The sequence below is a fragment of the Arvicanthis niloticus genome, chromosome 6, assembly GCF_011762505.2.
Source record: "Arvicanthis niloticus isolate mArvNil1 chromosome 6, mArvNil1.pat.X, whole genome shotgun sequence".
Lineage (NCBI taxonomy): Eukaryota > Metazoa > Chordata > Mammalia > Rodentia > Muridae > Arvicanthis > Arvicanthis niloticus.
The window spans coordinates 47,559,393-47,584,610 of record NC_047663.1 but is presented as its reverse complement, the minus strand read 5'-3'; the positions used below and the strand labels follow the sequence as shown (position 1 = coordinate 47,584,610).

Genomic DNA, 25,218 nt, shown 5'->3' with positions numbered 1-25,218 from the left:
AGAGCCAGTAAGATGACTCAGTGGGCAGTGGGCATAAAAGCCTTTGTTACACAAGCCTGATAGCTTGTGTTTGTTCACTGGGACCCAAATGAAGCTGAAAGGAAAAAACTAACTCCAGAAGGCTGTCTCCTGACTTTCTGTGTGTGCTCATGTGAACACAAACAGAATAATAATAAAGTTTTAAAATCCTTTGCACTGTCTGTGGCCTTTTTTCCAATCTTCTCTAGAGAGTCATCCTCATCTGTGATCTTCACTTCAGATTTTAATTCCCTGGATATTTCCTGTGTGACCGCCTCCTTTTCACAAGAACTCCCGAAGAACACATGCTACCTGAAATGTAGTTGACCTCATTGGCATGAGAGGTGCCCATTTGCCTTTAACATGTGACTCAATAGTCCCATTAAGAAGGTTCAAGCACTGCCAAGTTCATAAAAATAAAGATGAGCATCTTATATATTTTTCATATAAAAATATTTTCTACTACTATTCTTAAAATATTATATTCAATTTTACTAGTGGATAATTTCAATTAATGAAGCAATGGGTTATAATATTTGCATTTAAATAAATAAAAAATTATCAATTATTAGAAATATCAGCTTGTTCAATCTTTTCTGAGTGTCAATATAGCCAAATGTTTTGTTGGGTGTTTTTGTTTGTTTTTGGAGGGAGGATAGATTTATTCTAGCTTACAGTTTCAGAGGTCATCAGTCCATCACGGCAGGGAAGGCAAGGAGCAGTTTCTGTCTTGGTGGACAGGAAGTAGAGAGAGTGAAATGGGAACAAGTCAAGGGTGATAATCCCTCAAAGACCCAATGTCAGTGATCTATACCTTCAAACTAGGCTCCACTTTTGAAAGTTCCCAAATAGCAGCACCATGTGGAGACCAAACATTGCAATCAGGGCTCAAGTATGAGGGAAACACAGCATTCAAATCGCAGATGGTTTCATAGCTCTGAGTTCACTTTAATCTCTTACCACATTCAGGATTTAAAAAAAAACACTAACATTCAAGTGAGGGGAGTCCTCGGAATCTTTATGTATAAAATCCAAAGGATGTCAGTTGTAGTACACTGCTGTAATCTCAGCACTGGTGGCAGAAGCAGGGGAAGCACTGCAAGTTTGGAACAGTCTGGGATACATAGCTAGTTCCTGGCCAACCAGGGATGTGTAGTGAGACCCATATTCAACAAACAACCCAAAAGAAATGGGATCTTGCAGAACAGAAGTAATCAAAAACTTTCTGTCTCTAGCCAAATGTTTTTAAGTATTCTAGAGTTTCTTCATGGGTTTCTGTATTTCTAGAGTTCATATCCTTTGACTCTGGGACCCTTATCATGGGTTTTTGTTTAGCAATTGAAAGAGAGTGCATAGATGAGATGAACACACAGGAAGCAAATCCCAGCATACCATGCAGCCCAGAATATTAGAACAATCAAATTCAATGTAATCACCTAGTAATGCATAATTAAATACATTTCACCTCATCTACTGAAAGAAATAATATGCAGTCACAAAAATGATGGCAATGATCTACATTTAACATAATGGAAAGAGAGTCACTTGTATTATTGAGTTCACCTACATTGGCAAAATTATAGAATCTTAAGTATAAAACAATTCTGTTCTTTACAAATATATATCATGCACAAAAGCATTTTAATAATTATATATTAACTGTCCATGTGATTTCTGTAAATAGTGAGTCTAAGGGTGACTTCTATTTTATTCTTTCTGTATTTTCTTATTTATTTATTTTTCATATATTTGTGTGTGTATGAGTATGTATGCATGCTCACATGTGCATGGGTACACATGTGTATGCACCCACATATGGAGGTTCAAAGGAGGTTCAAAGCTGATATTTGCTGTCCTCCTCAATCACTTTCTATTTTATTTGCTTAGGTCAAGTACCCCACTAAATTAGAATCCTGCCCAAGCTTGCTCTGAGGATACCATGCCTTTGCCTTCTAAGAGTTTGAATTACAGATGGCCACCACATCTATTGCTATTCCTGTGGGTGCTGGGGGTCTGAACTTCAGTTCTCATACTTATATAAAAAGTGATTTATCCACTGAGCCTTCTCCCTGGCACCTCTAACTTATTAATAGGCACACATTTTATTGTGTTGTAGAAACAGCTGTCTAAAACTAAGTTGAAGCATCTTCCTCCTTCAGGTGACATGAAGGGAACAGTTTCCTGTACAAGTCATAGGTACCAAACTTTCTTTTCAGTCCATGAGATTTTTCTAATTAATAGACTTTTATTTAGATAAGTGACAAACCTCTTTTCCAATTAAAAGCCAATTAATGAATTCAGATAGGCTCAAGCAGCCTGCTTTCCTGGATGCTTCAATGAACATCCTTCCACAATCCTTTGTCCTTTGCTGTAGGTGGTCCAGTGGGGAAACATTCTGCCTCATTTCTATGATTTTTCTAAACAATTCCAGTTCTTTATGAGTTATGTTTTAAAAGTGTGTTGTCTTTTTATTTGTTCATTTAATAAACTGACATCTTGAAAACCCTCAGTATACTCCAGCTTCTTTTGAACAAATCGGATTCAGTAAAGAAATGAAAATCTCTTAATTCAAGTTTTATTGTGGATATAGTTTTTTATCACACTGAAATTTCTTTCCTTACTCTTTATTGTTTACTATTTACTATTACCCCTTTACGTTAGGGTTCCCATCCTCGCTATAATGTATTGCTGCTAAGAAACAATAGCTACACATGTAGCTTGCCTCTAGGGTCAAATCCTTGCTCTGACATTCACTAGCTCCGTGGCTTTGAGGAAGTTCCTCAACCTCTCTGAAGTTAAGTTTTCTGTTCTACAATTTGCAAACTGCACCGACCTCATATAAATAGGAGAATTAACAGAAGTAGTGATACTAGTCACTTAATATCTTGTATGAGGCAGTGATGATGTAAGTGATAGTTATTACTATTTTAGGGAACTCTCCTTCCTAATCAAAAATGTAACCCAATTTGCCATACCTGCACTCCAGTTGTGTTAATCACAATATCACTTAGAAGCAATGAGAGGAGCTCTGACATTGGTTAAGGCCAGAAGAAAAGTATGTCATTTGGGAGCTACCTCCCTGTGAGCACCTTCCGTAGGGCACCCTGCACATCAGGGTTCCGAAGGCTGTAGATAAGCGGGTTCAGCATGGGACTGATGACAGTGTTGAGGATGCCAATGCCCTTGTCCTTGTCTGAGGATTCCACTGACCCCAGCCGCATGTAGCTGAAGACCCCTGTCCCATAGAAGATGCCTACCACAGTGAGGTGAGAGCTGCATGTGGAGAAGGCTTTCTTCCTGCCCTCAGAAGATCTGATACGAAGAACTGCAGCTGCCACATGGCCATATGACACAGTGATGAGGACCAAGGGGACAACACCCATGAAGGCTGCTGCTACAAAGAGCAGCTTCTCATTGAGTTGGATGCTGGAACAGGAGAGCTGGAAGAGCTGAGGGAGGTCACAGTAGAAGTGGTTGATTGTGTTGGGACCACAGAATTTAAGAGTAGACAAGGCAACAGTTTGGGTCAATGCATTGCTAAAGGAAAACACACATGACAGGCATACTGAGACTTTCTGAATTCTCCAGCTCATATGGGTGTTGTAAGTAAGGGGATGGCAAATGGCCAGATAACGATCGTAGGCCATGACAGTCAGAAGGAAGCAGTCTGCCCCAGCCAGGAGGTGGAAGAAGAAAAGCTGTGAGAGGCATGCCCCATAGGGAATGTGCCTATCATTGGATAGGAAATGTTTCAACATGGCAGGAACAGTGACACTAATGCATCCAACATCTAACATAGACAAGTTCCCCAAGAAGAAATACATGGGAGTGTGGAGTTTGGGTTCTATAATGATAGCGGCCAGGATGCTGAAATTGCCACCAAGAGTAGCTACATAAGCAAGAAGGAAGATGACAAAAAGGATAGGCCGCAAAGCTGGAGTCTCTGTGAGACCCAGCAGAACAAACGTGGTCACACAGGAATCATTTCCCAATGTTCCCAGATCCATGACTCTCTTCCACCAGTGACAGCTGAATGAAGTTCAAAGGTGATACAAGACAATGACATCTTGGTAATGAATATCAAGTATTGCAATGTCCAGGTGCAGCCAGGATGCAAGAGAAAACACAAGGGGAGTAAAAGTTAAAGACTGAAACACAATAGATAAAGGTGTGATGCAGCCAACAGTTACTGATACAAAGCAATGGCATAAATCAGACTCAGAGACACACAAACACTAACATAGCAAAGGGAAGGAATGTGGTGTTTGACATAGGGAAAGATTCATTACCTAAGGTCAAAATTCTAGAAAAGAAACCACAGTCTTAACAAGGTGACCTGGACAGCGTAGGTACAAAAGATTCTGGAGCATAAAAGAGAAGCTTCCAGAGAAAAGGGTGTGCGGTCCTCTTCCCCCAACCTATACTACATATATCATTTTACAGTGACCCCCCCTCCAGTATCTTAGGATTGGTTCCATAGCTTGTCAGACACCAAAACCTAAGGGTGATCATGTCTCTTATATAAAATGGAATAGAATTTATATATAGTATATGCACATTCTCTAACACACTCTAGGTCATTTCTAAATGACATATAATACCTTACCCTCTATTCCTGCTGTGTGAGTTTTTGTTATCTTATATTGTTTAGGTGATGTTGATGGAGAAATGCCTAACCTTATAAGAACAGACAATTTTTCCAAATATTTTCCATCCACCCCTGAAGTCACAGATATGGAATTTGCAGGCAAATGACCAGTTAAAGTATGTCAGTAATAAAATGTTAATTGTGACCTAGACTATAAGAAATTGAGTTGTAGAGCCATGAGACATTATCCAGACCTTTAAGAGAAAGGTAAAAATCTAATGAAAAACAGTGACACTCCATGAGAACACATGCCAGAGTGACTCTTCATGACAGTACATCATTGAAGATATTTTCAGCTCTAGAACTGATAACAAGCAGCCTTGGGTTTCCTGACTCTTAAGATTACATATTACACTTCTCCATAGTGTCCAGGAAATTTGGGTACCACAGTGCTCATGCTTTGCTAAGTAAGAACAATGTGGAAAAACTTTGAGTAAGGTGAAAATTACATGGTTTAGTGCCTGGGAGAGATGAACAGCTATGCAGTTCGATGGACAACCAGCTGAACACTCTCACAACTGGAGTCTTGAGCAAGAATACACCCCGACACTCCCATTTTATCTAACATGCATGCTTCCACAAGGCCAAAGCCTACTATAGAGCCATAGATGGTTCTCACACATATGGTCACTTACATGGTGCCCCCTGAGCCTCACAAGGTCACATAGGGAGCTACCTCATTGAAGTGAAGATAACCATTACTTAGATGGATCCAGACTCACGTTGAGAAGGGTAGAAGCTGGAGTTTCTCAAAGACAAATAGAGCAGAGGAACAAGATACTCAGTTCCTAGAAGGCTAGCCACTATTAGAGGCGCTGTTTTTTTTTTTTTTTCCTTTTTGCATGGGCTAAATCATACCACTATGTCCAACTCAGTATCTCCAAAAGTCAAATGCCTATTCATTCTCCATCAGCTACTGAAGGAAATGTTTTGGGAACAACCTGATTATCCTAGCATCTAGTATCTCCTGCATACTTTACCCCTTTCAGCCAAGGACCTGAGCCTCCCCAGGGCCATCCTGGAGGAGGGAGATGCCATTCCAAAGACAAAGAGTGAAATCAGTTATATATAAGCCCAGTTGTGAGCATGCAGTGAGAGCTCTTGAAATGACACTCACCCAGTGAAGGGGCAGGCACTTCTTGGGCAAAGAGGAAGCCAAATAGTCTCCACGGTTGGGAGTTTTTTCAAAGACAGAAAAACAAAGAGACAAACAACTTGACTGACATCATCTTCCCAATAGATTTGCTCTTCTCCTATTTTCTCCCTGTGGTGGTGTCTGAAATTAAAACATTCCAGGGGGAGCCAGGGAAGGATGACTATCTTCCTTCCCAAGGCACAAGAATCTCCAGTGCTTTGAAAATGCTTTAGACTCTCTCCATGTTTCAGAGATGAACTTCATGGGTGTAGACAAGTTCACACATTTATTTAACTAATGAGTTTATAAACTATCACTCTTGTTACTTCCATTCTACAACTCTTATGGCTCTCAGAAAGTCTTTACAGCATGCATTAATTGAACATATTAATGGGACTTGGTACGATATCCCAGTATGCACTAATAAAATTCTGCCTTACTCTACACACACACACACACACACACACACACACACACACACACATCCTTCCCAATTTCTATGTAGTAATCACTATACAACCTTAAGAACACTTTTAACTTTTCTATATGGAAGAAAGTATGCTTATCTCATTTAATGTCTTATAGTTTCATGCACATTTCTAAAAGTGACAGATCTTCCTTTTTTATAACTAAATGGTACTTCATTGTGCATTTGTACCATTTTTCATGAGTCTTACAGTTTAGAAAGTCACAGTGTTGGCACAGAGTTCAGATTTAGGGTACAGTTTAGATGCCACAGAATCCTGACTACAAATGCATCCCAAATTCATGCATTCAATACCATGAAAGCAAAGAAAATTTGAAGGCATCTTCTGCTCCAGGACCACTCTACTTTTGCTAATTTCTGAGGACTGCTTCAGCCATCAAACACAATTTTTAACTGTACCTTGTTCATGAATAAAGCTATTCTTATTTTAATCATTTTAATTGTTTACATTTCAAATGTTATCCCCCTTCCTGGTCTCCCCTCCACAAACTCCCCTTCTACATTCCCATTTTGCCTCTAAGAGGGTGCTACCACACCCACCCAGTCTTGTCTCACCCCTCTAACACCCCCTTTCTCTGGGGCATCAAGCCTCCACAGGACCAAGTGACTCCCCTCTCACTGATGCCAGATGAGGCGAGGCAATCCTCTGCTACATATATAGCAGGAGCCATGGACCAACCCATGTATACTGTTTGGTCGGTGGTTTAGTCCCTGGGAGCTCTGAGGGGTCGGGTTAATTGATACTGTTCTCCTTCCTATGGGGTTGCAATCCCCTTGAGCTCCTTCAGCCCTTCCCATAACTCTTCTACAGGGGTCCCCGGTCTCAATCCAATAGTTAGCTGTGAGTATCTGCATCTGTCTTAGGTACTGGCAGAGCCTCTCAAAGGACAATCGTACCAGGCTCCTGACTATAAGCACATCTTGGCATCAGCAATAGTGTCGGGGTCTGGTGTCTGCAGATGGAATGGATAACATGGTGGAGTGGTCTCTGGATGGTCTTCCCTTCAGCCTCTGTTTCATTTTTGTCCCTGTCTAAAGGAAACACAGGGATAAACCTCAGTCTTAAAGGTAGAAACAGAACCACAAAGGGTAGGTGAAATGACCACAATTGTTTTTCCAAGAAGTTGGAAGAAGAGAAGGAAAGCTGTCAAAATTTGATTTGGAAATTTGAGGCACTGCTCTGCAACATCAACACTCAGCAAACTACTAAAGCACCTCTGAGCTTGTTTCCTTCCCTGTAGTTAGGCAAATACTGAAGCTACATTAAAGAGCATTTATGAAGGCTAAGTAAGATACACCAGCAAGATAACAACCAGTTTTTGTTATTTATCAATCATAGTATCCCTTAGTATGAACTTAAAGTATGTTTAATTTAATTTTCAGATCAACCCTGGGTAGATGAAAATGGTACTCTATTTTCATTGAGAAGATCAAGGGGTCTGTCTGCTACACCAATGCTTTTCATCCCACACCAAGCTGCCCTAAAAATCATAAAAAGGGAAGAGGAGTCCTGTGCCCAAGGAAGGCATATCCTTCACCATGATGGGAAAGTTCTGTTTAGTTGAGTTTATGACACTGGGGAACTGGACTAAGACCCTACCCCATCTGCCATTAATCTCATCATCAGGACCCTCAGGACCTGAAAAATCATAGTGTGCAGTGTCATCTTTGTGTTGGACCCTCCTAACAGCACAGGCCTTTCTACTGCCTTCCCTTCATGAGATCCCTCCATGCACCCCAGAATTCTCTGCTAACAGCATCACCAGGGGAAAGATGTTACATTCACAAGGACTCCTTAAGCATATGAGTCTCAAGAAACCATCCCCTTTAACCTCTTTTTTTATCCCTCCCCCCCATTCTCATTTCCAGGTCATTCCAACTGGAACCTTTTTTCTCTCTGCTCAGAGTTCACAATGAGGTCAGAGACAGCCCTTTGGTGCCATCATCAGCTCCACTGTAAAAAAAATTAATAAAGTAGACTTCTTTATTCTCATGTGAAAATGTTATGCACCCCTACTTTTGAAGGAATAACAATGTGTGTTTAACATTCTGGTTCTCCTTGTACTTTTCTTTAGCACAAGGGCCTCCATGCCTCCTACAGGTCATAAGAGAAGGAGAAAAGAATCTCATTATGAGCAGTTGGAGTTGTATAGATACTTGATACCATGTGTTTATGTATTTGTGTCCCAGTGTCTAGTGGCAAGATATGAACTATATTTTAAAAGGAGAACCCTACCATCAGAATTCATAGGTTGACAGTCAAGGAAACAGAAAGTTTAGGCCAAATTAGTATCAAGCTACAGCCTGCCAAGGCCCCTGTGGTGGTTTGAATATGTTTGGCCCAAGGAGTGGCACTATTAGGAGGTGTGGCATTTTTTTAGGAAGTGTGTTATGGTGGGGATGGGCAATGAGACCCTCCTCCTAGCTGCCTGGAAGTCAGTCTTTCCTGATTGCCTTCAAATCAAGATACAGAATTCTCAGTTCCTTCTCCAGCACCATGTCTTCCTGTCATGCTTCCTGCCGTGATGACAATGGGCTGAGCCTCCAAAACTGTAAGCCAGCCCCAATTAAATGCTGTCCTTTATAAGAGTTGCCTTGGTCATGGTGGCTATTCACAGCAATGAAACTCCTAACTAAGACAACCTCCATACTTTCTACTCTAAAGATTCCACAGACTCCCAAAATAGCTCCATAAGCTAGGGACCAAGTTCTCAAGCACAGAAGCCTTCAGGAGGCATTTCACATTCAAAGTAGAATGACATTCAATGACCAGTACAAGATAATCCTAGGTTAAAAATCCAGCTCAGAGCCAGCTTGTCATTGTATTATGACATTCCTAAAACAACGTAGAAATAGTTTTTTTCCTTTTTATTCAAGAACTATTTAGAAAAAGCATATTTAGTTTCACCATGAATTTTATTGATGTTTCAGTTTCTGTTATCATTGACTGTAAAAGTAACTTTTAATTACCAGATGTAATTGTTATCTAGGAGGCTTACTACTGAATAAGACTTTTTTTAGTTCTTTCTGAATTCTGCCTAGCTGGTCTAACTCAGATGTTCTGGCTCAAAACTCCTCCATGAGTAGACCGATTCAAACTGGTTTCTCGCAGCTTCTCACTGAATTGCTCTGCTTGGAAAAACTGCCTCTGAATTCCACAAACTGAACTGCACTGACTGTGTGAACTAAGTGGAACTAAACAGAACTGCATGAACTCAACTGGACTTAACTGCATTCAACTGAACTGCACTCAACTGAACTCTAGTACATTGCTTGAATTCAACTTAACTGCACTCACTTTCCTATCTGTTCTTTTGAGAGTTGAACATATCCTGTCTCTGACTCATCCTCTCAAATCTTTCTCTGAATTTTCACATTGTCTGCACCTCAATTAGATGTCACTTTTAAACATGGCAGCTTCCTTGTACAAACTAATTTTACCTTAATAGTTAGGGAACAACAGTGTGTACTAAGAGCGTGTCTGTATTCCAGCCAGAGTGCTTAAAGGTGTATCATTTCAGCAGAATCACAAACCTAGAAATTCTTTGGATGTGATTCCTTGCCAGAGAAGTCATGTTGCTGAATTAAAATCCCTCTACAATTGACAATTCTCACTATAGTGTGTTTGGTTTTGTATTTAGAAAAAAACAGTGGTGAACAACAAAAAGCCTCCACATTCATATACTACATCCTTAAGGATGAGCACTTGGGGACTGTGGCAGCTTAAATGAAACTGAACCCCATAGGTTTATATATTTGAATGCTCAGCCCCTAGTAGGTGGAACTTTTGGGGAAGTATTACTAGGAGATGTGGCATTGCTGGAGGATGTATGTCATTAGGGACATGCTTTGAGGTTTCAAAAGCCCACATCATTCCAGTTAGCTCTTTTTTTCCATGCCTCATGCTTGTGAACCAGATATAAACTCTAAGCTACTGCTCCAGATTATGCATACTTGCATGCTGCCATGCTCTTTGTCCTGATGGTCACAGAATCTAATGGTCTGTAACTGTAAAGTCTCGATTAAATGTTTTTCTTTATAAATTACCTTGGCCATGAAGTTTTGTCATGGTGATACAAAAGTAACCAAAAGAGGCACCAAGAATCTAACATAAATATGGAGAAGTCAGCTTCCCACAGAAGAGCTTTATACTTCCTTGAGATGAGAGTGGGTAGTAGATATAATAGATTGGTGAGAAAGTTATCTCAGAAGTAGAAGATGAAAGTGCGATTTGGTATTAAGAATCAGGCTATTAAGCACAGACCCCCAGGTTATTATTGTTGACCTAAGGATGTCTTGTGCTCTTCTCTGGAACATTACTCATTCTACATAGGCATTGATAGTCATCATAAATATCAAAACTACTAATAGTATCCAGAGATGCTCTGCAAGCTGCCAAGGGAGAGATTCAATAGTCCTACCTAGCTGTAAAGCCTATGAATACCAACAATGATCAGAATGTCCAGATATACACAAGAGTGCAAGGTATCAGTAGCACTGATATCTTGGAGGAAACCAACAAATACATAATTTTTACTTATGACACACTAAGGAAGTTTATGCCTAGTACTATGAACCCAAGCAAATAAACAAGGTTGGTGAAGTCATGGACTCTAGAAGAGACCCTATTACTGCCTGATTGCTAAACCAGGTTCTTTTGGTTAAAAGAATTCCCAACAGCATTCCAAATTCTTACCTTTATATCCACAAATAAGTTTATCTTTCACCCCTCATCAAAGAAACTTCTCTTTGAAACAGACAGAGACCATCACAAAAATCCACACACACACAAAAAAAAAAAAAATCCACTGGTCAAAATGCATAGAACAACAGACTTTAGGGTGCCAATCTCCAACTGATACATCTACAATACAACTTCTATATCTAAAGTTTGGGGAACATAAAGGAAGAAAGAGAATCAGAAAGACCATGAGAACTGGACCTGGTTGTTTGCTGTGAGGTAGTGTCTTTTACAGATGACAGGGACTTACACCAATGAAATCTTAACAATGTGGTTGCATGAACAAGACCTATGCAATAAGAACACCAGGTGACAAGCCAACATGGCTAAAGAAAATTTTACCAGGTCCTAAACCAAAGAGCCACAGGCAGTTAATGGCTGCTAAGAGAGGGACAAAATCAGCCTCCCCAGGGATGAGCCCCTAATTGTTTGTCTAATCTCAAGTGGTCAGCTGTAAACACACACATATAGAGGAAAAACTAAATGGACTCATTTGGTTGTATTTTTGTACACATGTAATAAAGAAGAAATCAAGGATTTGAGACTGAATGGAAGAGCATGAGGTAGCTTTAAGGAGGAAGAAGCTGCCGTGGGAATGATGTAAAATAGTACTCATGAATTAAATTATCAAAAATAAATATCAAATGAGATGAACATAAAAAGTCAGAGCTACACACAAAATGTAGACCTAAAGGTACACTGTGTGGTCAATGAGTCTCATAGAAGAAGAAGGAGCTCATAGCATAGGGGTTGAGACTATGTTCTTTAGAATGGTACAAACACATTTAAACTCTAGTACTCTGATTCCAATGTGACTATAAGAAAATTACCAGTACAAACACATTTAAACTCTAGGACTCTGATTCCAATGTGACTATAAGAAAATTACTGAATCACTTTGAAATTCAGTTTATCAATCCATAAAATTTGAGGAATATAGGCACATGAAAAAACCATGGAAGGACTGATTAGAATTCAATCAACCCAATCTAAAGTTCTTAGTAAATGAATGTAGCAAACATGTGATAGATGTTATCCATTGTTATTAAATTATTAAAGGTGTTACTAATCCCCTACAAGGAACTCTGTGGGTATTGTTGAATTTAATTCTCACAGGAAACCTAAAAAAGTAACATTTACATTTTTTCATTTACATTCACAGATTGAGAAAAAACTGAGGCTCAAAGAAGATGCATAGTTATTAAGAAAGGAGGTCAAGGACAAGTTTCTGCATCCCACGGAGCATGCACCACCTCTGGGGTTTGGGCAGATAATCAGTTGTCTGGCAGGATAAAGAGTATGAAGGTTGTATTGCACAGCTGCTCCAGTTTCTTCTTTTATACTCTATTGCTAAGGCTCCCAGCTCAAAGGATATGCCCAAACCCACAATACGAAGCAACATTGCCTCCCTCAACTTCCTGTTTTGCCAAGCACAGTGCTTTCATGGTCTCTCCTAGGATCATTACATGAATCTCAAGACAGTCTCTCTGGCCCTTCCTAACAAGGTTCTAGGTGGGAGGGAACACATATTATCCTTTAGGGTTTGCTATGGTTACAATAGTCCTCTTCTGACTTGCCTTCTTTCTTGGGTTTCTCCTTTATTCCCCGGCCCACAGCAGCTTCTCTCCTCAACCACAAGCTTAGAAGTCAGCCTGGCTCAGTCCTCAGATGCTGTTTATAGCAGGCATGTAAAGAAAATATATTCTTAGCTTCAAGACCCTATTCAGACCTGGCTCCTCCTATAATTCCCTGAGTGACTTGGGGACAGCAGAAAGTCCTTATGCCCTTGTCTGTTAAACTGAGCTCGTGTCCTATCTCCTCTGTGTGCCTGTAGACAATATGAGGGTAAGAACAAAGATAATTCTTGATCCCTACTGTGTTGTGAAGCTCCTCTGCTTCAGTAGGGTAGTGTTTATTAGGGCTTGTGTCTTTGACAAGACCTTGTCTGTTCCCAAACCTCCTCTCATTCTTTGGGACTAACCTTGAGGTCCCAAGAGGCTTATACAATGATGTAAAATGATCAAGACAGAGATATTGTAGCCTCTCTTTGTCATTCATATATATATATATGACACCTTCTTGAATCACTAAAGCTGAATGAGTTTGTGTATTCCTTGCTCTCTCATTTCTCTCTCCACTAAACCATACTGGTCCCCTGGCTATCATCAGGTAAGCATTCATGGCCCTTCCTCTGCTCTTAAGTCACCAAATGGGGCTTCAGCTGATTCTCAGTGAGCTGAGCTTCTTGGCTTTACAGATAGGTTGGTCATTGTCTCAAAATCAAAAAGCAAAACTTGATGCAGACATCAAGTCTTCCCTGAGTGAGTTTAAGAGATGCTTTAGGGTCAGAGACGGTCATTACCACTAAAGTAATGAACCACATCATCACCTGCAGACATCTGGATGGTACTGTTAGGTAACATTACACATGTTTAGTTTTAAGGTCAAGGTAGCAGCTACCTTTTTGTGCCATGGTATAACTGGTTTTTTTAAAAATAAGGAATAATTGTTCTAACTAGAAAATGATTTGTAAAGTTTACTTTTAAAAGTATTTGTGTAACCAAAGCTGGCCTCAATTTTGTGATCCTCGTGACTCTGCCTCTTTTAGCAAATTCTAGGGGCAATGTCTACCCCCAAAAAAATATAATTAATTAATTGATTAATTAATAATAGATAGATAGATAGATAGATAGATAGAGTCAAAGCACAAAAGAAAAGGATTTGTGAACATATTGTCTGCTAGAACTGTATGTTTTATCTGGCATCATCAAACAAAACGGCACCCAAACATGTGCTTCTCACACAACTCTTACCACCATCTCTTTAAAGTCTAAAGTTTTTCCAAATTCATATTGCCCCACCCACAAAAAATTTTTGGAAATTATTGTTATCTTTTGTTTCTTTTTCAATAAGTGCAGCCATTCATTTGAGGTGAAGTGGTGCACACTCACAGTGGGTCCATGAGTATAGGTTCCAAAGAAAAATCAGATGTGGAATTTGACCTTAAAATATACCCGAGTGACTAGGACAATAGTTGAAGGCTTTATATAAGGTAAGTACCATGTAACATATAGTCGTAGTGCATAAGGAATATTGAATACTTAAGTGTCACTTTGGAACCTTCAGGGTAGTGCTCTGGAAGTAACATCCATCGTTTGTACCAAATCATGAAGATGTGGACAGAAGACACTACAGGGGCATTGTGTGCAAAGAAACTAACAGAAGCAATGATGAGGATACAGGGAATTGAGATGAAAGACTGCTGTGGATGTGACCCACGAGGGAGCTCATTGGAACTTGAACTATTTGTGTGAAAGACGAGATATTGGAGTCCGTAGAAGCACAGCCATAGGATTGTGGGTGAACTTTGAATCATAGAGTGGTTCAGAGAGCTTCAGGGAGAATTTGAGAAAAGCAAGGTCTTGAGCCGTTCAGATCTTGCGGTTAACTGCAGTGTTAGTAGTTAAGAGCAGGGGCTCTGCAGGGTAAAGCCTGCCTGTGCCTCTTCCTTGATGCATGCTCATGTTTTTATTGATGGGAAGCAAGGAATAAAATAGTAATTCCATGCTGATGCCAAAGGAATTATTATCTACTACATGTCAAGTTCTTAGAGAAGTGCTAGCTCAGAGCAAGTTTCCCAGCTTGAGTGTTATCAGAGAATGCCCCAAGAAAGCTGTCCACATCCAAGGCATTGGCTGCCACAGAGAAAGAGAACACTGTTTCTCCTATGCTCAGTTACTTCATTGTGCTGTGGGACTCAGTAGGTTTACATGGCTATCTCCAGATGCTGGCACTAAATAGCATTTTAAAAATGTATCAACTATAGACAATGTGGAAAACTGAAACAAACAAGGGATAAATGCCACCTTTGTTAAAGCCAATGGTAAGAGTGAAATTTCTTTTAGTGACTATCTACCTATATACTCATCTCTCTCTCTCTCTCTCTCTCTCTCTCTCTCTCTCTCTCTCTCTGTGAAATTTCTTTTAGTGAATATCTACCTATATACTCCTCTCTCTCTCTCTCTCTCTCTCTCTCTCTCTCTCTCTCTCTCTCTCTCTGTCTGTCTCTCTGTCTCTCTGTCTCTCTCTCTCTCTCACACACACACACACAGAGAGAGAGACATACACTACTTTAATCTCATAACGTTATAAATTGAGGATTATTATGCTTTGTTGGAAAAACACAATGATGAATATGTTTCTCACCGCGATTCCTGTTTATGCACACTGGCGGTGTCTGAGTAAAGGAGGATCCTGACATCTTAACTCCTATTGTCCTGGTGGCTATTTTTCTTGGAAACAAACCATTTCTTTCCAAAAAAACAACCTTTACTTTTTTTTATTTCTCAAGATTAATGTTGTTAATGCTACAAAAGTTATTTTAAAATTAAATAAAATAGTGACACCCTACTCTGTTGTCATCCTTGAAGGATAATCAGATGTTGTCTTCTAGAAAATCTTACTATGCCATAGTAGCCAAACACTTGAGTTGTTTTCTTTAGAATGAAGGATGAATTAGGTCTGTGAACAGTGTGTGCATTGGACAATTGATCCGATACACATTACAAAAAAAAATGATACTAAAGAATCCTAAGTTTCTTGAAGATCTATACAACAGTAAAAGCAAACACTTTTAAAACTATTTCTTTGTGTCCATTATTTTATAATTACATCATTTAAAGGGAAGAAAAGGGAGGGAGGGAATGATATGAGTTCTTCTTTTGAGAATCATAATTCTATGTTTTCCAGCAGCTGTGATTTAAATTTCTTAAATCCACTGATAGACTATTTATCTCCTTAAATGTATCTTTAAATGAACTCATGCAGCCGAAGCCTAGAGCCACTGGAATGACTGTTACTGAATTCATTCTGCTGGGCTTGGGGAGACACCAGAGCTGTGGCCAGTTGTCTTCATACTCTTCCTCTTGGCTTATATGACAACGGTTGGGGGCAACCTGAGCATCCTGGCAGCGGTCTTGGTGGAACCCAAACTCCACACTCCCATGTACTTCTTCCTGGGGAATCTTTCAGTGATGGATGTGGGGTGCATCAGTGTTACTATTCCCTCCATGTTGGTTAGGCTCTTGGCCCACAAGCTTACAGTTCCGTATAGAGCCTGCCTCACACAGCTCTTCTTCTTCCATCTGCTGGCTGGGGTTGACTGCTTCCTGTTGACAGCCATGGCTTATGACCGCTTTCTGGCCATCTGCCGGCCCCTCACTTACAGCACCCGAATGAACCATTCAGTCCAGAGGATCTTAGTGGCCTCGTCCTGGGCTTGTTCCTTCGGCAATGCACTGAGCCACACTGTCGCCATGTCCACACTTCACTTCTGTGGCCCCAATGTGATCGATAACTTCTACTGTGACCTTCCCCAGCTCTTCGAACTGTCCTGCTCCAGTACCCAGCTCAATGAGCTGCTGCTCTTTGCACTGAGTTTCATAATGGCAGGAACCCCCATGGCACTCATTTTTACCTTTTACATACACATGAGAGCTACAGTTCTGAAAATCTGCTCTGCTGAAAGCAGGAAGAAAACCTTCTCCACATGCAGCTCTTACCTTACTGTAGCTGCCATATTTTATGGCACAGGTTTTTTTTGTTTTTGTTTTTGTTTTTGTTTTTGTTTTTGCCTACATGAGACTCAGTTCCATCAAACTTTCAGATAAGGATAAAGCTATTTGGGATTTTCAACACTGTCATTAAACCTATGCTGAACCCACTCATCTTCAGTCTCAGGAACCCTGATGTGCAGGCCACCCTCTGGAGGGTGCTCACAGGGAGACAGCTGTCATCTTGAGACCTCAAGGCTTCTTCTAAACTAATCTAAGGCTGTAGATTAAGGTTTCCTATGTTTCAACACTACAACAAATTGTTCATAATTGTTTAGAACTTGGAACTTTATTTAAAGAATGATATTTATTGTTGCCCAAAGATGTCATACCTTGGTTTAGGTGATGGTGTGTACATAAGTTCTCCTGGGTCTGCCTTTGATGAGTTCTGCCTTTAGTCACTGTATGTTCCCTTTAGCTGGAGTTCCAGAGTGTCTCAGAAAGCATTTCCACCAGGAGTCTTATTTATTCTTCAAGTTCTGATATAGTTCGTCTGTCTATGCAACCTAACCCTAGAGAAGAAGTAACTCATTTCTTTCATAAAACTCTATAGGATTCAGAGGAAATGGGAGGAAATTTGTTCTATAAATTCATATTCCCTAGTAATTCTAGAGGACTTGTATCTGTGTGAAGCTCACAGACCTGAATGTACATGTCAAAACTCCACTCACATGAGAGAAATGTTATGACAGAAAAAGCTTCCTTTGATTGTCATTTGCTGCATGTTTAAATTTTTGAAAGATAACAATATATAATCTAAACAGTTAAACATTTTAATTCAGCTCTACCACTCAATATTATTTCCTCTCTAAATTTTCATGCTTCATCTCTAAACCTCCAAGCTGTTCAAAACACAGTGTGATCCTCTTACTGTCAGTGAAAGGATGTGTCTCTAACCAAGAACACCCTCAATCACATTTTCTGTTTACCAGCCATCAGTCTACTCATCACTTAGGTATTTTAGAACTTATCATCTCCTCACGTGTTTTTTAAAGCTTATCATTTATTCTTCACAGTGCTACTGTCTCACTAATATATCTCCAACCCATCTAAAACTCTCATTTGATCTGAATCTCTTATTTAACCTCTTCATGATATATGATGTAGGTGGGCAGACAGGAGGGATGGGATAAGATAGAGATGGAAAGAAAACATTAAAGAAGGTAACAGGTAGAGAATTTGTGGTAAAATGCAAATAGACCATGTGGACATAAGGAGACATATGAATCAAGGATCAAAGTGTTGAGAAGAAATAACTGAAGCATTAGAGAGGCTGACATGGGCTCCAGGGATTAAAAAGAGATGGGAAAAATGCAAAAAAAAAAAAAATAGGTAAGGATGCAAGAGGATGCTGGAAGACTTTAGATGGTTAAAACTTATGTCAGAGATGGATTATTTGGTTTTCCCATTCTGTGTTGTCCTGCAATAACCAGTTTCTGGCAACCCTGAAGCCATTGCAGTGACCCACCTCTCTGTTTACTTGCAAAGATAATGGGTTTTTTAAATAACTTGAACGCCTCCTTTTCCTTTAAAATCTATGTCCTGCTTATTTTATTCCCAGCTAGAAATCTAAATTTGTCATTAGCCATGAAATACATTGTATTGTAAAGGCTCAAATGGTACAAAATGTCACCATTATCTTTCTACTCCAGAGGTCAACAATGTACGACACACACACACAAACACACACACACACACACACACACACTCACACACACATACATTCAAAACACCACATAGGTTTACAGCTAACTTTCCTCTTTCACATTATACAGTTCTTTAAATCAAGCTCATCTTTTTAACCTTTCTATTGACTCTTTGTGAGTTTCACATCATGCACCTCAATCCCACTCATCGTCCTACCCCTTGTACTCTCTTTCCATCTTTACAAACTCCTTTTCCAAAAGAAAAGAAAGTAAGATTGAACAGAAACACTTTTGGCATGGAAACTCTAATGGGTCCCACAGTGTATACTTTTGTCTACACATCTTTACTTGCAAAGGTTCATTGCAATGAGTCATTGCTCTGGTTCAAGACCTCCAGCTTCTGCTACACTATGAATACTGGATCCTCCCAGGGGCTTCTCTTGGATGTCCTGTTGTTGCCCTGAGCCATGAAGATCCTGCAGCTTTATATCTACAGTACAAAAAGATTTTCAGATGTTCCAGCAACTCACAGATGTAAATGTTGGGGTGGGCCAAAACAGAAACCTAGACCTCTGCCTGGGAGGTAGCTGTGTTGGGTAGACCAGTAGCTCTGCTGTGCCTGCACTATCAAGAAGTGTGTTCCCGCACTAGCTTACCCAGTGCTGAAACCTGTAAGGAACAGAGCCAGCTCTCTGAGATCAACCCCACAGAGCTGGCTCACCTGCACTTCTGCCACTGGGTTTAGCTCTACTGTGCTACCCAGGTAAGGGCCAGGGCCAGATCTCCTAGTGTAGGATGTGTCCCTACATCCAGTGAGGGAAAGGGTCAGATCTCCCACTCTTAGACCTTAGAGCGAGCTCTCCTGCACTGAGAGGGGAAGCAGAAGGGAGCTACAGCCCTATCTTATCCATTTTAAAATCTTAAAATGCTTCATTTTATATATTAACTATACTCAACTTCACACTTTTATATTTTTTGCTTTTGCAATTGTTAATAATTCTGAGATTAATACTTATCTGTGTTGCTATTTGGAGGACCTCCATGGACAATTAGGACTTTTGCTGAAGAGCGTGAAGGGTCCAAATGTAATGAGGTATCAAGAGTTCTAGTCCCAACTTTTCACGGTTTCTCAACTTGGTAGATGTGAGAGAGGAAAGTGGATGAATGAAATGTTGTCTGGGGATGGCATTTTTGGGGAACAGGTCATAACCATCCTATTATTTATAAGAGATATGTAAAGGTCCTGTAACTGGACTATTTCTGAAATACAACAAAAATGTGACCAACAGCAGATAGTGTGAATTCTGAGTTAAAGACTAGGTTTATATAAAATTACTGACCTGGAGAGGAATGCCTGGTAATTAACTAATGATACAAAGGATCCTCCAAACTACTCTGCTTCTTCTTGCCTGTGTTTTTCTTCCATTGGCCCTGTCTCACTTGACATGAAAGTCACTCCCAGCCTGAAACACTGGTTCCTTCCAGTCTGGACAAGAGCACTGAGCAGATCTTGGGTGGCAGCTCTGCCCCCATCTCAAAGAACCCAGAGGAAGCAGGGATCCTAGGTGCTCTAACTCAGGCAGTATCTTAGGTAAGCAGACAGCAAGTCCTGCCCCAAACAGGGAGTAACTGGGACCCACAAGGACCCAGGAAGTCACTCCCAGCCTGGGACACTGGTTCCTTCCAGTCTGGGCCAGAGCACTGAGCAGATCTTGGGTGGCAGCTCTGCCCCCAATCTCAGAGAACCCAGAGGAAACAGGTATCCCAGGTGCTCTAATTCGGGCAGTATCCTGTCTGAGCTTGATCACTGAGCAGATGTTGGGCCCCAGCACTTACCCCAGTAGTTACACCCACCCCACAAAGTTCTGATACAACCAAGATAATAGGAAAGACAGGCTCCAGTCAGGGACAGGGCAGGTAGCACTAAGGAGGTACAGATGGCAAAAGGCAAGTGCAAGAACATAAGCATCAGTAGCCCAGGGTACTTGGAATCATTAGAACCTAGTTCTCCAACACAAGAAAGTTCTGAATTTCCCATATCACCAGGAAAGCAAGATTCAGATTTAAAATCACTTCTAATGATGATGACAAAGGACTTCAATAAGGACATAAATAACACTCTCAAAGAATTTGAAGAGAACACACATAAACAGGTAGAAGCCCTTAAAGTGGAAACACAAAAATCCCTTAAAGACTTACAAGAGAACACAACCAAACAGGTGAAGGAATTGAACAAAACCATCCAGGAAATAAAAATGGAAGTAGAGACAATCAAGAAATCACAAAGGGAGACTACACTGGAGATAGAAAACCTAGGAAAGAAATCAGGTGTCATAGACATAAGCATCACCAACAGAATACAAGAGATAGAAGAGAATCTCAGGTGCAGAAGATATCATAGAAAATATTGACACAACTGTCAAAGAAAATGCAAAATGCAAAAAGTTCTTAACACAAAACATCCAGGAAATTCAGGACACAATGAGAAGAACAAACCTAAGGATAATAGGTGTAGATGAGAGTGAAGATTCCCAACTTAAAGAGCCAATAAATATCTTCAACAAAATTATAGAAGAAAACTTCCCTAATCTAAAGAACAAGATGCCCATAAGCATACAAGAAGCCTATAGAACGCCAAATAGACTAGACCAGAAAAGAAATACCTCCTGTCACATAATAATCAAAACACCAAGTGCACAAAACAAAGAAAGAATATTAAATGCAGTAAGGGAGAAAGGCCAAGTAACATATAAAGGCAGACCTATCAGAATTACATCAGACTTCTCACCAGATACTATAAAAGCTAGAAGATGCTGGACAGATGTCATACAGACCCTAATGAATACAAATGCCAGCCCAGGCTACTATACCCAGCAAAACTCTGAATTACCATAGATGAAGAAACCAAGATATTCCATGACAAAAACCAAATTTACACAATATCTTTCCACAAACCCAGCATTACAAAGGATAATAACAGGAAAGCTCCAATACAAGGAGGGAAATTATACCCTAGAAAGAGCAAGAAAGTAACCCTCTTCCAACAAATCCAAAAGAAGATAGCCACACAAAGATAACTTCACCTCTAATAACAAAAATAACAGGAGACAACAATCACTGTTCCTTAATATCTCTTAACATCAATGGACTCAATTCCCAAATTAAAAGACATAGGCTAATGGACTGGATACATAGACGGGAGCCAGCATTTTGTTGCATACAGGAAACCCACCTCAGTGCAAAGACAGACTCTACCTTAGAGTAAAAGGCTGGAAAACAATTTTTCAAGCAAAATAAGAAACAAGCTGGAGTAGCCATTCTAAAATCTCCAGCTCGAGAACACAAAAGAAAGGACTCATGGCTCCACCTGTATAGTAGTGGAGGGTGGCCTTGCCAGGCATCAGTGGAAGTGGACAGCCTTGGTACCTGAAAGTTTGGATTTTCTAGTGTTGGGGAACTTCAAGAGCAGGGAGGCGGAAATGAGAGGATGGTAGGAGACACACCCTCATAGTAATTGGAGGAGGAAAGATGGGGTAAGGGATTAGGCATCAGTGGAAGTAGAGGGCCTTGGTGCCTGAAACTGTGGATTCCCAAGTGTTGGAGAATTTCAATAGCAGGGAGGCAGGAATGAGAAGATGGTGGGAGCACACCCTCGTAGTAATTGGAGGGGGGTAAGGGGTTAGGCATCAGTGGAAGTGGGGGGCCTTGGTGCCTGAAAGTTTGGATTCCCTAGTGTTGAGGAATTTGAGAGCAGGAAGGCGAAAATGGGAGGATGGTGGGAGCACACCTTCATAGAAATTCTCAGAATTATATGGATTAGACATGATAGAGGCAGGCAGCCAGAAGACTAGATTCCAGAATTCAAACAAACAATTATCTTGATACTAAAATTTGTTTTGAGAATTGTATATTGCAGAATACATAGCCTTGGTGTATCTACTCATCAGGCAAGCTGAGCAGACCTGCTCGAACCTCTGATGTCCTGGAATTCCAGCCGGATGCAGTGAAGACACAATGTCAGAGGCTTATCAATTTATTCTATCCCCAACCCCTCTTCTAACATCTCAACACCCATAATCAGCTTGAAGAAGTTAATGAAGAGTCGGCACCCCTATTCCCTGGGCTTGGAGACTGAGGTGGTTAATATTGGGCTGTCTTTCTAGGGAAAAGTAGTGATTTTGGTGGATCAGGGAGGATTAGCTAGGATTTATTGCATAGCCATAACTTATTGGTAGAAATATGTATAATTGTTATTAAGATGAAGTTATATTTTAAATGGTACAAAATTTACTTTGATTTCAAATTTAAGGTTTTTATTGGTACGAGCTTCTTATTAATATAAAAGTGAGATGAATATTTTTACTATCATAGGCATTGCACCTGTATAACACATTTAGGAATACAAGGCTTAGACCTAGTCCTTCTTTAACTTTCTTAACTTATTTGAGATGGTTAGCCTGTGAGTTAAGGGACTATAGCAAATTCATGGCTTTGAGTTTATTGTTAGGGAGTTTTCTATATTTTCTTTAGAAATAGCTGAGAGGAGTTAACAGACAACAGTCCAGATTGCCTTACATAAACAGTTGGTTTTCAAAACATCAGAAGTCCACAAAATTGACATTACAAACATTTCTGTAGTAATGTTCATTTTGATTAGAGACCTGTCTGCTCCTGACAGCTTCCTGTCTTGGATTCTAAGAAGAAATTGAGCATCTTTGGAGTTACTTCAATTGTGGTGAGACAGCCACTAGGCAAGAATTGCCTCTTTCCATCTACAGACAAAATACTGTCCAGAAAAGGACACACTTGCAGAATAGTCAACTGATTATATCTGCTAAGACAGAGTAATCAGCCCTTAATAATTCTGCATCACTAGGTCTGTCAGATGATCCTGGGCCAGAAGGCTGAAGATCGGATGCTCCAACATTCTGTAGTATAGGGACTGTCCAGGTGTTCAGCGGTCTCTATAAATTGGCTAAGTTTTAGAAGCTATGCTTTATACTTCCCATAATCTCAGTTAACTCAGTCATTCTGGATTTCTGATGGAGTTGAAAATTTATAGTCCTATAGCCAATCCTTGCTATTTACTTTCAGAGAAAAAAATCGAGAGGATGGTTTTCAGCTGACATTCATTCTAAAGCCGAGAAAAAAAAAGTCAGGTTCAGAACTAAGTCTTTTATTTAGGAGAGATGACAGAGGTTCTGCTTAGTCAACAAAATGATGGACTGGGTATTAGATCTATCTTGCACCTTACTGACATAAATTGGTATAGTTATGCTCTAACTGTATTTTGAGAGAAAAGTTTTATTTTAACAGGAAGGGTGATATGTAGGAGGAGCTAAGGTGGGAGGAGTAAGGAGAGGAGGAGTAAGGAGAGGAGAAGGAGAAGGAGAGGAGGAGCTAGGTGACGAGAGAGAGAGAGGGGGGCCAGACATGGAGGCAGATGTTCACATGTCTCTGCCAATCAAAGATAGTTGATATATCTAGGTTGGGTATTAGGTTACACTTCTGATTGATATTGAGCATTACCAAACTTATAAAGCCTTTGGTTGACATTTAAAATAATTGTATAAAAGCAAAAAGGAGAAGGGGGTATGGAATAGGGGTTTTCTAGGGAGGGGAAATGGGGAAAGGGGATGGCATCTGAAATGTAAATAAAATATCCAATAAAAAAAAACAAACAAACAAAAAAACTATGGTGTCCTTATTTCAAATACAATTCTTGTTTTAAGTGTGGTGTTTTAAAATATCAGACTAAACATAAAAATTCATCATATTGATTTAATACAGTGGAATATTAATTTGTTTGATTTGACTTATTGATTGCATTAAACAAATATTGTAGACACATTTGTCATTGTCTTCTCATGTAAAACTTCCTTTTCCTGCCCTGCACACCACAGCCACTATTCTGCTGTTGATTCTAACTAACACTCACAACTTATACTGTTGCTACACTCCAATAACTCTTTACTCTAAAAGAAATGAACAAGATCTCCTTATTTATTATTCCTTCTTTTCATGTCTACTATATGACAGCTGTTTAGGTATCAGAGAGTGACTGTGGTTTCATAGAATGAATTGGGTAGTGTTCCTTCTTTTTGTATTTTGTGTGCTAGTTTGAGGAGTATTGGTATTAGGTCTTCTCCGAAGGACTTGTAGAATTCTGCACTAAAACCATCCTACCCTGGCCCTTTTTTGGTTGGTGGGTATTTAATGACTACTTCTATTTCCTTAGGGATTATAGAACTGTTTAGATAGTCTGCCTGATATTGACTTAATTTATGTATTTGGTTTCTGTCTAGAAAATCATCCATTTCACCTAGATTTTCCAGTTTTGTTTACTATAGGCTTTTATGGTAAAATCTGAGTTTATTTTTATTTCCTCAGTTTCTCTTGTTATGTCTCTCTTTTCATTACTACTTTTGTTAAATTGAATACTGTTTCAGTGCTAATTAGTTAGTTTGGCTGAAGGTTTATCTATTTTGTTGCTTTTCTCAAGGAACCAGATTTTGGTTTTGTTGATTCTTTGTATCTTTCTCTTTGCTTCTAATTGGTTAATTTCAGCCCTGAGCTTTACTATTTTTTGCCATCTATTCCTCTTAAGTATGTTGGCTTGTTTCTGTTCTAGAGCTTTCAGGTGTACTCTTAAGTTGCTGGTATGGGATCTCTCCAATTTCTTTATGATGGTACTCAGTGCTGTGAATTTTCCTCTTAATACTGCTTTAATTGGGTCCCATAAATTTGGGCTATGCTGTGTCTTCATTTTCATTGAATTCTGTAGTTTTTTATTTTTCTTTATTTCTTCCCTGACCAAAATATTGTTGAGTAGAGAGATGCTCAGTTTACATGAATATGTGGGCTTTCTGTTGTTTTTGTTGTTATTGAAGTCCAGCCTTAATCCATGTTAGTCTGATAGAATGTGTGGGAT

At 39.8% G+C, this 25,218-nt stretch overlaps 2 protein-coding genes across 3 annotated transcripts; one reads left to right on the top strand and one right to left on the bottom strand.

The window, feature by feature from the left end:
• Nucleotides 1-608: 608 nt before the first annotated feature.
• Nucleotides 609-5,913, bottom strand: LOC117711652 (putative olfactory receptor 3A4). 2 transcript variants are annotated; one of them, XM_076936341.1, is made up of 2 exons: nt 5,784-5,913; nt 609-4,084 (listed from the first exon to the last, which is right to left on the bottom strand). In XM_076936341.1, the coding sequence occupies exon 2, from the start codon at nt 4,023-4,025 to the stop codon at nt 3,090-3,092; it is 936 nt and encodes a 311-aa protein (XP_076792456.1). In that variant the 5' UTR covers nt 4,026-4,084; nt 5,784-5,913; the 3' UTR covers nt 609-3,089. The 2 variants fall into 2 exon arrangements, with proteins under 2 accessions (XP_076792456.1, XP_076792457.1); XM_076936342.1 differs by lacking the exon at nt 5,784-5,913 and adding an exon at nt 5,647-5,777.
• A 10,011-nt stretch (nt 5,914-15,924) lies between these two features.
• Nucleotides 15,925-16,735, top strand: LOC117711685 (olfactory receptor 3A1-like). The gene is made up of 2 exons (XM_034507499.2): nt 15,925-16,622; nt 16,654-16,735. Exons 1-2 carry the CDS (start codon nt 15,964-15,966, stop codon nt 16,733-16,735), a joined length of 741 nt encoding a protein of 246 aa, XP_034363390.1. The 5' UTR covers nt 15,925-15,963.
• The last annotated feature ends 8,483 nt before the right edge of the window (nt 16,736-25,218 follow it).